The 17,188-nt window shown below is 32.1% G+C and overlaps 1 protein-coding gene across 5 annotated transcripts; it reads right to left on the reverse strand.

The window, feature by feature from the left end:
• Window positions 1–4,312: 4,312 nt before the first annotated feature.
• On the reverse strand, window positions 4,313–14,625 carry LOC113784330 (uncharacterized). Of its 5 annotated transcripts, XM_073367063.1 has the most exons (6): window positions 14,551–14,625; window positions 13,372–14,439; window positions 12,973–13,098; window positions 12,688–12,890; window positions 5,964–6,035; window positions 4,313–5,318 (listed from the first exon to the last, which is right to left on the reverse strand). In XM_073367063.1, exons 2-6 carry the CDS (start codon window positions 13,418–13,420, stop codon window positions 5,001–5,003), a joined length of 768 nt encoding a protein of 255 aa, XP_073223164.1. In that variant the 5' UTR covers window positions 13,421–14,439; window positions 14,551–14,625; the 3' UTR covers window positions 4,313–5,000. The 5 variants fall into 5 exon arrangements, with proteins under 5 accessions (XP_073223164.1, XP_073223166.1, XP_073223167.1 ...); XM_073367065.1 differs by lacking the exons at window positions 12,973–13,098; window positions 14,551–14,625 and having other exon boundaries at window positions 13,372–13,422; window positions 14,336–14,538; XM_073367066.1 differs by lacking the exons at window positions 12,973–13,098; window positions 14,551–14,625 and having other exon boundaries at window positions 13,372–13,422; window positions 14,331–14,538.
• Window positions 14,626–17,188: the final 2,563 nt, after the last annotated feature.

Consider the following 17,188-nt stretch of genomic DNA (forward strand, 5'->3'; position numbering starts at 1 on the left):
AGCAGGAACAGTTTTTTGGTATGCTGTCGAATTCAATTGGAAATCTTGTGAATTTGGAGCTACTAAAAGTTTATGATAACATGCTTTTTAGAGAAATACCAGGAACTTTGGGAGAACTTATTCGACTAACGGAGTTGGAGCTAGGCGGAAATCGATTTACAAGAAGTATTTATTTTCATTTGGAAGATTGTCTGGTCTTCAGGTAGCACTTCATCTTAGTCACGACAATCATTATGGTACAACTCCTGATAGCTTAGGAAGCCTGTAAATGTTGGAATCACTTTATTTGAATGATAATCAACCCTTCGGAAAAATTCCTTCATCAATTGGTGATTTGCCTAGTCTTTTAGTATGCAATGTATCTAACAAGAAGCTCACATGAACTGTTCCCGACACAACTACATTTAGAAAAATGGATTTAACGAATTTCGTCGAAAATAATGATTTATCAGAACGATCGCTTCCGTTCAAGTTCTTAGTCCAGAATAGTCTGGTTCTCCTTGGAGACTTCTTGAGGTATACTTATTGTTGTTGCAAATAAATTTGTTAGAATAGAATTAGACTATGTACTAATGAATGTCACAACGCTCTTTTTTATATTACGTCACAATGATTATGTCATTTTGGATAATATTCTGATAGGTTATATGGGATGAACCTAAGTTACTTCAAAATTTGAAAAGAGTGAATCTATGGCAAGTTGAAATAGTATCAAGCATGCCTTCCATCCATCTTTCACCTTTCATACCACCAACAATGAAGAAACGGGTATTACCTTAACACATAACTTATTGAAATACATAACTTATTTTATCCAAGATATACCTTTTATTTCTCACATTTCCTTATAACTTCTAACATTCTTGTCCCATATTTTACTAAAAGAATCACAATTATAATTTATATTAGAGTTAAATGAAAAATCAAACCAAAATTGGGATGCAGCTTCATATGAAAATCACAAGGAGGATGACATGTCTCAAGATTATTCAATTACATAGGTTTCAAGTGATAAAGAAAACAAATCTGAGGTTGAATTTCAAGAACAAAGGATTGATAAAGCTGAGTCCACCAACTTACACCAAACAACACTACATGAAAGTAATAAACTGGAAATGATGACAACTCAATTGAAGGATGGCAGAAGGCTGTTCCAAAAGGTCGTTCACTCATCGGTCAAAAGTCATCTTCATCAAAGAGACCTACCTTAGAAAAATTGAAGGACTCTAATCTTTTATTGTATGAGTACATGGAAAATGGAAGCCTTGGTAAAAAGTTTCGTTCAAGTTCAACATTTTGCGTATTGGATTGGGATGTTCGATATGAAGTAGCTCTAGGGATATTTGCAACAATATCTAAAATTATTTATGATTTGCGAACATGATATAAATTTTGTTTAGGAGAATTACAATAGTTGAGTCATGCTTTAATTAATATTTAGTTATGATTTATGAACATGATATAAATTTTGTTTAAGAGTATTGCAATAGTATTCCAATTAAAGATTGATATTAAATAACTCAAAAATGTATTGATAATATTGTTTTTTACATACTTTTAGTTGAAATTTCATATAAATAAAATATCAGAACAAAAAACCAGCACAAAATGAAAATTTACATGCGAAACTTTTCTTTGGATTTTTCTTCGAAAATAATTTTGATGCGGATTTACCTGCGGATTTTCATACGAAGAATATATTGTCATACGAAATTGCATGTAACTTGTGGAAATATGTTTGGAACACATTCGTAGGAATGGTACTGCAGATTTGTTCTGCTTGAAAATTCGAAAGAAAATGCCTTAAGTTTATTAAATATTTGTTGCAGATTTTATTTACTTTAAGGTAAAAATCGTTTGAGATGGTAAATCCAAATATACAAAACAAGAATACATTGGAGCTATGAGACTTATCACATCATCACTCATACCCTTGAAGTATTCTCGACAAACACCTACACAAATGTTTTGTTTCAAGAATAATATCCCTCATGGTTGCATCAAAAATTGGAACATGGACCCACCAACAAAAATCAATTGTCAAAGTATGTCATAAATACAATCATTGAAAAACAAAATAAGTACAACCACCAAAATAGAGGTACTACGATCCTATACAGAATTCAAATATGATCATAATACTATTGACTACAGTAATAAGGGTGACCTCCATATACGATGCATGTCCCCTTCGACGCAATATCCCTCCTAGAAGTAATCTCCTCCTCATTTCTCATAGAGGGATCAATCTCCCTAGATTCTAGGTCCATTCATGAGATAGGTAGGTTTGGTGAAGCCGGGATCTCGAAACAACATTCCAACTTTGAGATAGTTCCTAGAGGATCGTCCACAAAGAAATGAAGCTCTAACTCAACTTTGAGTGACACCAATCAAGGTAACGATGGTTCGTCAACGAAATCCTGATTCCCAACCAATCTAGATAGTCCTGCAATGTCCTTAACATCTGACATTAGTCACTTGCTCTTCTTTGCAGCTCTCAGTCCAAACACAATGCCCCTACTCTTGCGATGGAATCACCACTCCTATTGTGGCCTCCGTCTCACCTCCAACTGAAGCATCCTTTGTATCTGTTCGCACACCACCAACCCTAAGTACCAAACCTGGAGATACGGGGTTGTCGATCGTCTCGTGTGTGAGCCCCACATGAAATATTGGACCGACTCTGCTCCTGATCATCATTAATATCCCCGTATAAGTAGTCATGCTTGAGATGGGGTCGTGTGCACATGCAATCGACAAATATTGACCAAGGAAGTCCAACAATGTTTCCATTGTCAGAGTAACTATCGCTAGTATGTAATTCGACATCGTCTGAGAGCAAAGCCCAATTTTCACAATAACTGCAAAGGTTTACAAACAAAAATTTACAAATAAAATTTAACACGTTTGGCATGATAGCTAGCGATAACAGAGAATGTATATACATATATTATCACATAACAATCATGACTCGTCTGACTAAGCATCCTAATGCAACGTTTACAAGCCAATGCACATGATTCTGGAATTTCAAACCCTTCTTGATGTTGACCAACCCTACATGAAGGCTAATGAGCTTCAAGAATTAGGAACGTAAGAGCCATTGACTAGAGGGAAGGATAGGAAGTTAAAGGAATTAGAGAAACAAGTTGTTAATTTTATGTCTTAAGACATATGACAAGATTGATCTACATTATATTAATCTCTTGGTCATATAAATACCTTAAGACTTATTTTTAATTTTTGGGGTGTAATAATCATACCTTATAATTAGGAATTATGTTGGTTTGTGTGTGTTCCTAAATATTTGGTAGCTTAGGCACAATGCCATTAGTTGTGTGTAACATAGGCATCAAATCATTTTGTGTTAGGTTATATATGCATTTTCATTGTAAGACATAAAGAACTTTTTGAAAGAAGAAAATACTTTTGGTGAGATTAGATAAATGCTTTCTATGGTTCTTTTTTGAACCAAACTTGAATCTTATCAAGAGCCTCCTACTTTTGTGGTGATTCTACCTTGATCTCATCATTCTTTGTGAAGTGTGACAATTTCTACCATTTTCTTACTTCTCCACATTTTCTTGTTTGTTTTCCCCATTTTATTTGGTACTTTGTTTGAAAATATCACTTGGTTAAATCCTTCGACTCATATGGAAACACTCAAATCCATATCATGTGGCATTTAGAGCCTCTCATCAAGTGGCAATCTTTGTTATTAACTTCTATTTTAGTGTTTTGTGGTCCTGAGATATTTAAAATTGTAGTTTCATTTTATTTCAAATCTTGTTCAATCTCTAGTTGTTGGTTGTTTATAAGTGTTATAATATGTATGAGAAGGTTTAGTTTTATGAATATTTACTTCATTTGTGGTGAAATTCAAAAACTGGGCAGAAAAAAAACATTAGCAGAAAAAAAAATCTGGATTTTAGAATCATCATCTTCTTCACTTACAATTGTTTGATCCAAAATTTGATTTACAAACTTGTTTTTGACGTTATTTTTTCCATACAGGTTTGATTCTAGAAATTCAAAAGCCTAACCCGATTAGAAAAATGAGAGAAATTCAAATATGCAAAGAAAAATCTGAAAAGATAAGTGCTTCGAAAATGTTATTATGCACAAAGGCACTTATTAAGAAAAGTATTTAACTAACAAAAAAAATTCAAAATTAGTTCATTTTAAACATCAATCACTATTGTCTTTGTTAGTTATTGAAAGTTTTATCTTAGTACCTTACCTTCCATGTAACACCCAATTTTTAAAAGCGCGAGTGCATTTTTTTTAAACAACTTAATAAAATAAAACATCGTAACACAAAACGGCAAAAGTTATAAATAACTACATCATATATGCAATCAAGCTAACATAGGTTTTAGGACAGTAATCCAAATTATACAAATAGAAAATACACTAAGGCTATGAGACCTATCAGACATCGTTCATTCCTTGGAGTATTCTCGACAGACACCTGCACAGAAGTACTGCTCCAAGAATGCTATCTCCCCACGGTCACATAAAAAATGGAACATTGACCCACCAAAAAATCAACTATCGAGGAATGTCATAGATATAGTCATCCCAAAATAAAATAAGTACAACCATCAAAAGAAAAAAAAAAAGCTAAGGCCCTATACAATAAAAACTAATCTAATCATCCACTAACAACTACAGTATAAGAGTGACCTCCACACACTGCACAAGTTCCTTCTAACGCAATATCTCTCCTTGAAGTAACTTCCTCCTCCTCATCAGCCATAAAGGGATCAGTCTCCTCAAAGGTCAAGTCCACCCACGAGATAGGTGGCTTCAGCGGTGCTGGAATCTCAAAACAGTTAAGTACACAATTACAGTCGGTTGAGGATTATTCACCAAAATTGGAAGCTCTAACTCGACTCGTCTAGATGGTCCTGCAATATCTTCTCCCGCTAGCATCGGCCCCTTATCCTTCTTGTCAGCCCTCAATCTAAGCATTGCATCCTCGACTCCTACGATGGGAGTCACAGACCCATGGTAGCCTTCGTTTCACCTCTAACTAAAGCATCCTTTGCATCTTCCCATGCTCCATTCGCCCCAAGTACCAATCCTGAGGGTACATGACAATTGATCCTCTCGTGAGTGAGCTCTACGAGAAATACTTCTCCAACTCTCTTACTTTTCCTCACCACTCTCCTCGTATATGTAGCCCTGCTTGAGATGGAGTCGTATATCCAAGCAATCGGTGAATGTCGGTCAGGGAAGTTTAACGACGTTTCCTTTGTCAAGGTAGCAGTCGGTAAAACGAACTTGGGTGTCATCTCAGGGCAAAAGCCCAATTTCTACAATAATGTAAAGGGTCACCAACCGAAATTAACCATTAACATTTAACAATTATGTCATGAAGATAAACAATAAACACTTGGCAGTTATGACATGATACCAAACAATAACAGAGCATGTATATACTATATCATATTATAACAAACATGACTCGCGTGTCAAGCACCCTAATGCAATGCTTATATGCTAGTGCACATGATTCCAGAATTTCCAAACCCTCATCGAGGCGTGTAAATGATAAATGTACCGCCTCTCAAAGACATGTACTAATTACCGAGGTGCCACCTATCACAAATCAACATGATTTACCAAAGTGTAGTCTATCACAGACCTACATGACTAAAAATCCTTATAAAGATAAGATGGACCAATCATCTCATGGAACCATCACGTTCACCACTAACACCGTGACCCATCACAGTAACCACTAACTATGAAATGCATGAGCATACTCTGACCTTTTCTAAAAAATTATTATGTAAATGCAGGTATTAAAAGACTCATCTTTTAATATTCATTATATACTAACATGTGGCAACCCTTATTATCAATCATGAATGCATAATCACGTCAATATTAACCATCACATATCCACACATATAAGGTCCCTATGTGCAAACTAAAAATTTGGAAGGAACTCTTACCTCAATTATAGCTTTTTCAACAACTATTGCTACCACAATCAAACACAACAAAAATCTCGCTCGTGCCAACACCTTCAATCAAATAATGTTTGACTTAGTCAAATTAGTCCCTAAGACTTTAACTACTTTACAACCATTTCCTTACTCCTAACCCCCTTAGAGTATATTTCACTAAAAGAGTTTATAACGAGTAAGGACTATTAGTAATATTATTCACAATATCCACTTTCAACATATAAAACATATTTTTAGAAATCAACATCCTTCAATTTTTTCTGAGAATTCACTAACAATCATTCGAACAGTCTTAAATTATTTTTCTCAAATTTTCCATTAACTCATTTTTATTTTTCTTTCAAATAACTACAAGTTTGATCTACTACATTTTTAAAAAATAAATGTTTAATCAAAGTATTTACCTCATAACAACATAACCACACAAAAGAATATCAATAAATTTTTTCTAGTTTCAATGTTCTAACTCTTTGAAATAGTTTTATTTCTTTCAAAATATATTTTTTTTTTCTTTTCTTATCAACAAAATTTGTATTTTAATCAATGAAACTTGGAATCTTTAAAAAAAAAAGTTAACTCAAGACTTTAACTTTTACTTAATAAACTTGAAATTTTAATTAAATTCATGTAAATTTTTCTAAAAATTGGAAGTATACATTTAAAAACTTGAAATCACAATTCACTAATTTTCCTTAAAACACAAGTTCAAAGATTTGATAATCACATGGATATATTCTTGATCATCAATGATAACAACTATTTTTGGATAGGCATACAATAAGAAAAATCGTTTTTTTTTAATCACCACAACAACATTAATATATCATAGTTCTTCCCACCGCTAACTTAGTGTCAACGATCTCAATTCTTTTTAGAGACTCAAGGAGCTAATTACATAAACATAATGATTCATAACAATTTGTTCACCACCAAAATTTATCCAACTACATCATAATTCTAAAATTAAATCTTTTTCCCATAAAAAAAACTTTTACAACCAAGTGATAAATTATTTATTTAAACCTAAATAAAAACGAATATTTTGAAGTAACAATGTTGATTTACAAGGAAGGGGGGTTTGAATTGTAAATGCACCTTTTAAAAATTCCTGTTAAAAACTTAAGAAAATAACTTAAGATTGATCTTGGTTGTGAAAACAGAAAACGGAGAGCGTTCTTGGTTAGTAATTCAGTTTATGTATTTAACTTGATAATCAATCAAACTGAAAGTAAATAGATAAGGGAAGAGATACCACACAATGATATATCCTGGTTCACCCAACCTGGGTTACGTCCAGTCCTCACAACCGTGAGATTTTCCACTAAGTATTTAAAACAAAGAACCTTCTTGGTTTTACAACGCCTAGCTGAGATCAACCTTGATCTGCTACAAAGATAAAACCTTTCCACCCAGAAAGGTGTTCAATCAAATCACCTATCAACCTTGATAGGATTTCTTTCAATCTACCCAAACTATATTAAACTCTTATAGTTTGAGTTTTACAATAATGATGAGATTGCTTTGTTAGAATCTAAGAAGGCTCAACACTTGTTTGAGTTCTGATTCTTTGACAGAGAAATACAAGAGAATGATTCTAGGAATCAAATGGGAAAAATCAGAATTGATTCAATTTATGTGTGTGAGAGAAATTCAAGTATGATTGAAATGAGTAATGAATTTTCTTAATACTTGAAGGTCTTATTTTTCCTTGAGCTTGGCCTTCTTTTTATAAGCTTTTTAGAGCATTTAATATTGGTCAAAAGAGTTGTTGGTAGTGCTCTGTCAGGTTTGACCAAAACTAATATATTTGAATAAATATATTCCATCTTTTGAACTTTGTTGATTGGGCTGGTTTCTTTGTTCTTGGTCAGATTTATCTTGTGTTTAATGGTCCTTGAAGCTTCATATGTAATTATTGATATTACAACTTCGATTTGGAGCCTTGATTCTGTCCAAAACAGTTTGGTGAATGATTATGAACTTCTGCAGAAGTAAGGAGATCAAAACTAAAATTCTGCAGAAACAGAGATTGATAATCAATCTGGAGAATGGTCTGGTCATTCTGAAGAAAGATGTTTGCTGCTGAAGATCAAGTATAACAAGCTGGAGAATGTTTTATCAATCTGGAGGCTGGTGTTGCAGTGCTGTCCAGATTGATCAGAATGTTGTCAAGAATGTTCAGATCTGTCTGGTCCTGCTAATTCGTGATCTTCTCTCTTTGTGATTCGAATGCCTTCTTTGACTAAAATGGTTCTACTTGTTCCTTGCCAAGTATTGATAACATTAGCATGAAATTCAGAGGCATAATCTTCTTTGAACTAATGGAGATTGATTGATTTTGGAGTTGTGACAATCATTCCACTGTTGTCCAGATTGATCAGAATGTTGTCCAAATATGTCTATTCTTGCAAATTCATGATCTTCTCTCTTTGTGATTCAAGTGGTTTCTTTGAATCTAATCATCTCAATCTGTTCTTTGCCAAGTGTTGATGATATAGATGTAAAATTCAGAAGCTAAAACTTCTTTTAACTAGTGGAGATTGATTGACTTTGGAGCTGTGATGATCATTTTGAAACTGGAGAACATTCTCAGTTTTCCAGATTTTGTTAAGAATGTTCTCAATTCTTGTATGTTCAGTTTCTTGCCTTTTTATGTTGATTTCTTTGCTTTGTTTAAATCCTATCTTTGAATTAATACACTCAAAAGCACAAGTTAAATTAACATAACATTTAGAATCATAATTAACATTCTTAATTAACTTTTTGTTTGTTTTCATCAAAACACTAAATTGAGATTTTGTCTCAACATATTTTTCAATCCACACATACATATACTCGACAATTCAAATATTTTTATTCTTTAAGTTATATCACTCAACCATTAGAGCATAAAAATTTTGAATTAATAAAATACTCTAAACTTCTTCTTTAAACTCAGTCCATGAGTAATTAAAAGAGTAACATTTTTAACTCAAAATATATTAATATCACAATCTAACTCTTTGTTCAAACTCATTACTTAGTTAAAATGGTAACTTTTCACAACTTTAACAACTCTAAATTTTCTTGTAAAATTTCAAATTCAGTTCAAACTCATTTTTTTTTAAATAAAACACTCAACACTAACACCTCCCTAGTTTCACATTAAACTAAATTAATTAAACAAAACCAACACAACATTATCTCTCTTTGGTTTGAGAGAGAAAGAAGGAAAATGTTTTTATTTCATTTCACTTATCTCAACAACAACAACAAGCATCAAATAATTTGTTAAGAACTAAAAAATTTCACTCATCCCTCTACACATGTAAAAGCTTACAAACTTAGGAAAAAGAGGAGGGAAGTAAGTGTCTCACCTCATATAAATTAGCACACAAGCACCACCACATAGAGGGAGACAACTTTTCTTTCTAACACTTCTTGAATGTAAGCTTAGTTCTACTAGAAAAATTGAGGTTTGTGCTTTTTTTTCAAACCACCAACACTATCTTTTTTTATTCTTCTAAGAACAGAGAGAAGAATGGCAGGAATAGAATGAAGAAAAGAAGGATGGGTTCGCTGATTTATAAGGCTGAGTTCCTTTTCTCTCTTTTTTTTTTTTTTACTTACAAATAACAATAAATATATTATAATTAAATATTTAGGTTTATTACTACAATCATCATTATGATATCTAATCACTTTTACACACATCACATCATTCACTTCGCAATCTAATTTAATAAAAATATTTACTCTCATCGTAACTCAATTGAAAAATGAATTTATTAGCAACATGTGACATCTTAAAATTTTTATCGATAATAAATTCTCTGTAATTTAATTAATTTACTCTCTAATAAAAAAATTTAATCGGGTCTCCAAATATATATACATACATTTTAAACATATTACTAACTATAAAAAAATATATTTTTGGTACTTAATTCATAAAATAAAAATTGGGCTAATAGCATAAGCAATTCAACACAAAATACACTAAAATTGCATAAATTAGAGTTTAGAAAATCCAGGGTCTTCATTCTACATATTTGTCATTCACATATTTGAAGCATTTAGTCATTTAGTTTCAATCTTTGTTGAGTTATTTTTTTGTTAATAATCTCTTTGAGTGTGTCTTCCTTTGCTTATATTTTCTTGTTTGTATTTTAAATTCTTTGGTTTTGTCCTTCATGTTTGTCTTGTCTTGTTTGTCCTCTTGAATGATAACTATCATGTCTGTTTTGTCCCATTTGTTTAGAGGTTTACCAAAAACTTGATTGAAAGTTGGTTGATTGTTTTAAGAACTTGAAGAGTTGTATTAGGGAGTGGAAAAAGAGTAGAGTGAACATTATGAAAAAAAAAAGCAATCATTGATATATACGAGTGATATATTTCTTGATTGTAAACATTTAGTGAGTGGTGAATGCCTTATTTCTATTTTATCCATTTGTTTTTGTCTTTTGCTTGATTATTGTGGTGAAGCCAAACTCCATTTCTCCTAGAACCGCTTTTCTTATGGATCACTTTACAAAAATGTGGAATATTCAAATGAGTACTTCCAGAGAAATTTTTTTGAATTAAAGAGATAGGAGATCTCTTCATGGAAGATCCTCTCAAAATGAATATGGGTTTGAACTTGAGAGAAGTAGAAGAAAAAGAGAACATGTGAGGAATCACAAAGACTATGATGTGAAAGGGCAGCATAGGAATCATGAGGGGAACCATAAAGTTTTTCATGGAAATGAGAGGAGGAATCAAAGACATAATGATACATATGAAGGTGGAAAAATGAAGTTCCCTTCATTTCCTGGAAAAAAGTGATCCATAAGCATATCTTGATTGGGAGCTTAAGATAGATCAATTGTTTGAAGCTCATGACATTAGATAAAAAATGAGAGTTAAGTTGGCTACCTTAGAGTTTAAGAATCATGCTTTACTTTGGTGGGATCAAAATGTCAAGGAAATGAAGAGATGTTGTGATAGGCAACTAAATGATTGGGATGAATTAAAAACACTTTTGAGAAAGAGATATGTACCATCTCATTATCAAAGGGAGCTACATAAAAAACTACAAAGGTTTAAACAAGACTCCAACCGTATGGATGATTATTATAAGAACTTTGAGAATCCACTCCAACATTTGAAATGATGATGATCCCATAATAGCTAGGTTCTTGAATGGCCTAAGCTATGAGATTAGAGATGTGATTGTGTTACAATACTTTATGGATATTGAGGAGCTTGTTCATAAGTCATTCACCGTTGAACAACAATTGAAGAGAAATAGTACTTATAAAAAGCATTCCTCAAACAAAGACTCCTCACATTGGAACAAACACAAAAGAGAGGATGCTTCTCCATTGGCTTCCGCCAAAGAAGATATGTCTTATAAACCTAAAGATTATTTTCCTAGTTTTTATTCTGATTCTTCAATTAAATGTTTCAAATGATTATGAAGAAGTCACATAACATTTAATTGCCCAAATAAAAAAATCTATGATTGCAAAGGCTAAAGAGGAATATGAAACTAATTTTTCCCTTTATTCTTAATCTTCACAATCATCCCAAGTGAACTAGGTAGTGACTATGAATTGGTTCCCGTTGAAGGAGATCTTCTCATGGTTGGAAGACTCATAGGAGTCCAAGTTAAGGATGATGATTCTTAAAAAGAAAATATTTTTCATACTAGATGTCTAGTTGATGGAAAAAATTTCTCATTAATAGTTTATAGTGGTAGTTGTAACAATGTGGTTAACACTAGACTAGTCACAAAACTTGGCTTGAAAACCACTAAGCATGTGAGGTCGTATAAGCTTCAATGGCTAAAGAACGATGTTGATATTTTGGTGGATAAAAAAGTTTTGGTTAACTTTAGTATTGCCAAATATCTTGATTAAATTTTGTGTGATGTTGGGCCTATGGAAGCTAACCATATTTTGTTAGGGCGGTCATGGAAATTTTATAGAAATGTTCATCATGATGGTCACACTAATATTTAAGGTTTTGTGCATAAAAAACATAAAGTGTTTCTTTTACCTCTTAGTCCCAAAGAAGTTTGTCTTGATCAAACTCAATGGAATTTAAAGAGGGACAAAAAGATTAAAGAAAAAAAGATAAGTATTTCATGCATGCTCATGACTCAAGTAACCATCTTTACCTAGGGTTGAAAACTTAGGAAAGCTTTGTTGAGGGACAATCAGTGTATTTTCTTTATTGCAATGATTTATATTTGTCTACTTCGCATAATAATATTCCTTCTTCATTGAATTGCCCTTTCAAAGAGCTTGATGATGTGTTCCCTACAAAACTTTCTCATGGTTTACCTCCTCTTAGAGGCATATATAACCACATTGATTTAATTCCTAGTGCTTATTTACCTGATAGGCATCCTTATAGAAGTAATCCAGAACAAACTAAAGAAATTGAAAGAGAAGTCCAAAAAATTTCAATGCTTTGGTTAGAGCAAAATTGCAATGCATACTTGTCAACATTGCATAAACTTAGAGCAAAAACTGAGTGGAGCAAAATTGCAATGCTTTGGTTAGAGCGTTGCATACTTGTCAACATTATTTGTTTCCTAAAGAATTTGTGTTACATAGTGATCATAAATTTTTAAAGTATCTAAAAGGGCAAGGTAAGCTAAATAAGAGACATGCAAAGTGGGTAGAATTCTTAGAACAATTTCCATATGTCATCAAACACAAGAAAGAGAAAGCTAATGTGATACCTGATGCACTTTCACAAGAAGAGTGTTTGTAATTTGTTGAATGTGCATATAACTGAGTTCCATATGGGACCACATCATTTTCTCCATTTGAGGTTGCATATTGAATGCACTAACTTCACTTGATTTGCTTCCTTTACCTCTTAACGATGATGTTTTGCATAGGGATGCCGTAGAAAGAGCAAAGTATGTGAAGGACCTACATGCTAAAGTGAAGACCAATATTGAGACGAAAATGGAACAATATGCAAAAAATGTCAGCAAGACTCGAAAAAGAGTGGTATTTACCGAGGTGCAGTCTATCACGAACCAACACAATGCAGTTTATCACATACCAACACAACTCAATAATCCTAGTGAGGATAAAATGAACCATCCAATCACGTGATACCACCCTATGGTCCATCACTGTCACTATAACTATGAAATACATGAGCATACTATAATTCTTTCACAATAATTCTTGTGTAAATGTAGGTATTAAAAGACTTTACTTTTAATACTCACTAAATACTAATAATCATTCAACACTTTTTTACAGAGCATCCTCATGACATATTATCATCAAGAAATTCATAACATATAGTAAACACATATTATCAGTTATGAATACATAATCACATCAACAACATTTATCATAGATTCGAACATCAGTCACACAAATAGGTCCTTGGAAGGAGCCCTTACCTTGCAATCGTCCAAAAACACAAGCGTTCATCTCTCTAAAATCTCTCATACCTTAAATCAAGTGTACACATAACCACAATGAACAATCAAGTCTTATCAATCATAAAGTAGAAAATCTAGCAAGTAGTGCATTTAAGTAAAATCAGAACTTCTTTCAAGTAAAGAAGAACACTCAAATACACATCATCTATTCAATAGAAATTAACACAAGATTTCACAAAAATCAAATATCATACAATCGTGACATAAATTAATTCATAACAATTCTATAGGCTTTTAAGTCATATTATACTCCTCACTGTTATTCATGTATTCTTGATTAATTATTACTTAAAAGGCTCATATGTACGTGACAAATCTGAGATGAATATCTAGAAATATTATATTCATAAAATCAAAGAACCTTGTATCACCTATTACCTTATTTCTACGCTATCACAAAATACAACTATTAACAGGAACTTTTACCTTTAACGGTAGATCGACAGTGCATAAACAACGACTCTAAAATCGGCGGCGGTAGTTTGCAGAGTTTGCAAAACGTAACTCACAAATTACACATAGCATTAAAATCAATTCTAAATAATTAATAAAAAATTAGGAATAAAAATGGAGTTAAAAGATGCAAAACAAATATAAGAAAAAGTCTCTCCAACACGTGGATAAGGTCTAACATAAATTTCACTCAATTACGCAAATAAGTAGTGTTTCTTGAAAATTTTGTTAACAGGAATCCAAAAAAGATGTTCATATACGATGATAGATGACCCATTTTTAAAGTGGAACAATATGTCACTCCAAGCATATAAAACGAAAGAGGACTTTAAGTAAAGTTCGGAAATGGTCTTGGTTTTCATCATTACTGAGCACGGTGGTCGAAAAACAAAAGACAAGTACAAGAGTGATTCAAATAGAACAAAAGACAAGTGTTGTTGAAGGAAAACACAACTATGGAAGACCTTACTCTTGGAGTGTACAAGCGAGATTTGTAAATGAGATTCATTGAATGAATGTAAAGGAACGAAAATTTGTAGAACGAGAATATCAAAACTGTGGGTTGCAGTACCTCTGAAAAGGAGAAGAAAGGATTAGGATAACTCTAATTGAGCTGTAATTAAAAGAAAAATCAATTAAAAAAAATATAATATTGAAATAGAGGTGCACAAATAGGTGACTAACTTTTAGTCTTCAGATGTATTTAGGCTATGCAATAGGTGACTAACTTTTCAAAAGACTTTTTGCTATTAAATTTTAAATTGATAAAATAATCAATGCTACGGTTTATAAAAACGAATACAATACTTATAGGATTATTAGAAGAATATGAAAATACTTTTAATATTACTAAAATCACAAGAGTTAACCGTAAGAGAAGGAACCAGTTTAATATTTAAAATTAATCACACTGTCAGATAATAAAGTTTAATTAGAATATGTTGAGTCTAAAAGAACTAATTAGATTAAAAACATATAATATTTTGATTTAATAACAATAATGTTTTTAAAACAATTTTCACAATTTATCAAAGCTATAAATATAATTAACATCTACAAAGATGTGAGGCTACTAAACAATCACATAGATAGGACACTTAACTATTTAAATACATAAGAAGTAGAGTAAATAATTAAAATAATAAACTAATAATAAACTTAGATGATCATGTTAAAACTAAATTGATTTGAAAAACTATGACTCTTACCTGTTTTGATTATAACAAAATCATGTTGTGGAAATAATTTAAAGCACTAACGTTCCAATTAAATGTGCATTTCTAGATCAAGTGGGTTTTGTATGATCTTACGTTACATCCTTAGATGACTGGATTAAGATAAAGGAACACCAAGACTCCGCTTCTAATTCCTTATTAGTTTGGTGAAACATGCCTTTGGTAATTTTGTTAAATTTAAACAATGCTCTGATGTGTCTGCTTCCTCTGACTACAATAAGCATGCCTCTGACTACAATAAGCATTTAATTGTATGCCTCTAAGAACCTTGACAAGCAAGTGATTGTCCATTTCTGATAATCGCATCAAACATTTGAATGTCTGATTTAGGTTAATAATGTATGTTCTAATGAAAGTCAACGCTCTAATGAAAGTCAATGCTCTTATCAAAGTCAATGCTCCAAAAATAACAAATTTTTGTGCATCCTCTAATAAATACCCTGAATCTGACTTGTCTGAAGGTCTATGAGACATGCTCTGATCATTGTATCCTCTACTCCTTATGTCTTCATACCAAGACACACATACTCAATTAAAAGGATTTGTTTTAACAAGTTTTTAATGGAAAATCAATCTATGAAGATTAGATACGAAACTTCATAATACATGCTGATTTCTTGCAAATAGGACAACGACCAATTTTTTTAAAGATCTCTACAAAAGGATGTGCAATCTTTACATGGAAAACACAAGAAACAAGCTTTCAATTAGCATAATACAATTGTCTCTACACTCTTGCTCTTAATCATTTGTTTTACCTAGTACTTAAAAAAGTTTCTGAGAGTACAACTTTGTAAACATTGTCTTGTTATTCTTTTGTAACTGAGTCTAGTAGTGGTTGTCTTTCTCAACAACTTGATTGTACTAATTTAAAAGGTTGAGAAGACTCGAATACATTCAATTTGACTAGTAGGTGTTTAGTGGAAGTGTGATTTAGTGGATTAAATCCTTCAGATTTAAGGGACTTGACATAACTACCATGTTGGTGGTGAACCAAGATAAATGACTATGTTATGCTATCTTTCTGTTTATCCGGACTGTTTTCATTACTATAGTTTAGTCTTTTTATAAACGATTTTAAAATATAACACAATTCAAACCCTCATTTCTTGTGTTTCTCATTCTACAATTGGTATAAAGCTCGATCTCAAAGTTGAGTTCTTAACGGTGTTTTAGTAAAGATTTATTTTATTATGACTAACTCTTGTGACGAAGTTACAAGTGGAAACATTTATAGGCCTCCTCTGTTTGATGGAGAAAGAATCGAGTATTGGAAAGACAACATGGTCCTTAACTCTGAGACATAGTCGAAGATGGCTATGAGGCTCCAAAATATGTTGTTGGTGTTGAAACATCTAGAAAAGATCTCAATGCTGATAAAAAGGAACAATACAAAATGCCTCATCAAGCCATAACTTTCATGATGAATGCTATCACCTTCAAAGAGTTTGAAAAATGCAGCAACAACGAGTATCTTTGATGCTCTGGTTCTCAACTACGAAGGAAATAAGTAGGATCAAGAAGCTAAAACAAATCTACTAGCAAGAAGTATGAACTCTTTCAGATGGAAGAAGATGAAGACAATGAGACAACGAGACAATGTTCTCTAGATTCCCAACTCTAGTTTCTAGATTGAAAGTTCACCAAAAGAGTTACACTACCTATGACCACTTCAAGAAGATCCTCAGAAGTCTTCCCAACAAGTGGAGACCAAAGGTAACAACTACAACACTCCAATTTTTAACAGTGAGAGTGTAATTTTTTTTAAACAACTAAACATTTCTGGATAAAATATTCATAATCGTACTTTAATTTAAATTAGAGTAAAATATTTAATTGTAAAATTCTTTTCTAAAAATGACAATAAAAATTATTGTTGCATTATATAAAATGGTATCTACACATCTGACTTACGACCAAACAATTCCCATTGACCCAAAAAAATCATAACTATTTCAGAAACATAAATTCCATTGCGATAACAATATTGCAATAAGGAAGGGAGAATAAATAAAACCCTTAAATAACATTCTTGACCATCAATATTTCAGAATTCTCCCCACTATTAACTTTGTGCCAACGGTCTC

This window comes from Cicer arietinum, chromosome 4, assembly GCF_000331145.2.
Source record: "Cicer arietinum cultivar CDC Frontier isolate Library 1 chromosome 4, Cicar.CDCFrontier_v2.0, whole genome shotgun sequence".
NCBI classification, from domain to species: Eukaryota; Viridiplantae; Streptophyta; class Magnoliopsida; order Fabales; family Fabaceae; genus Cicer; species Cicer arietinum.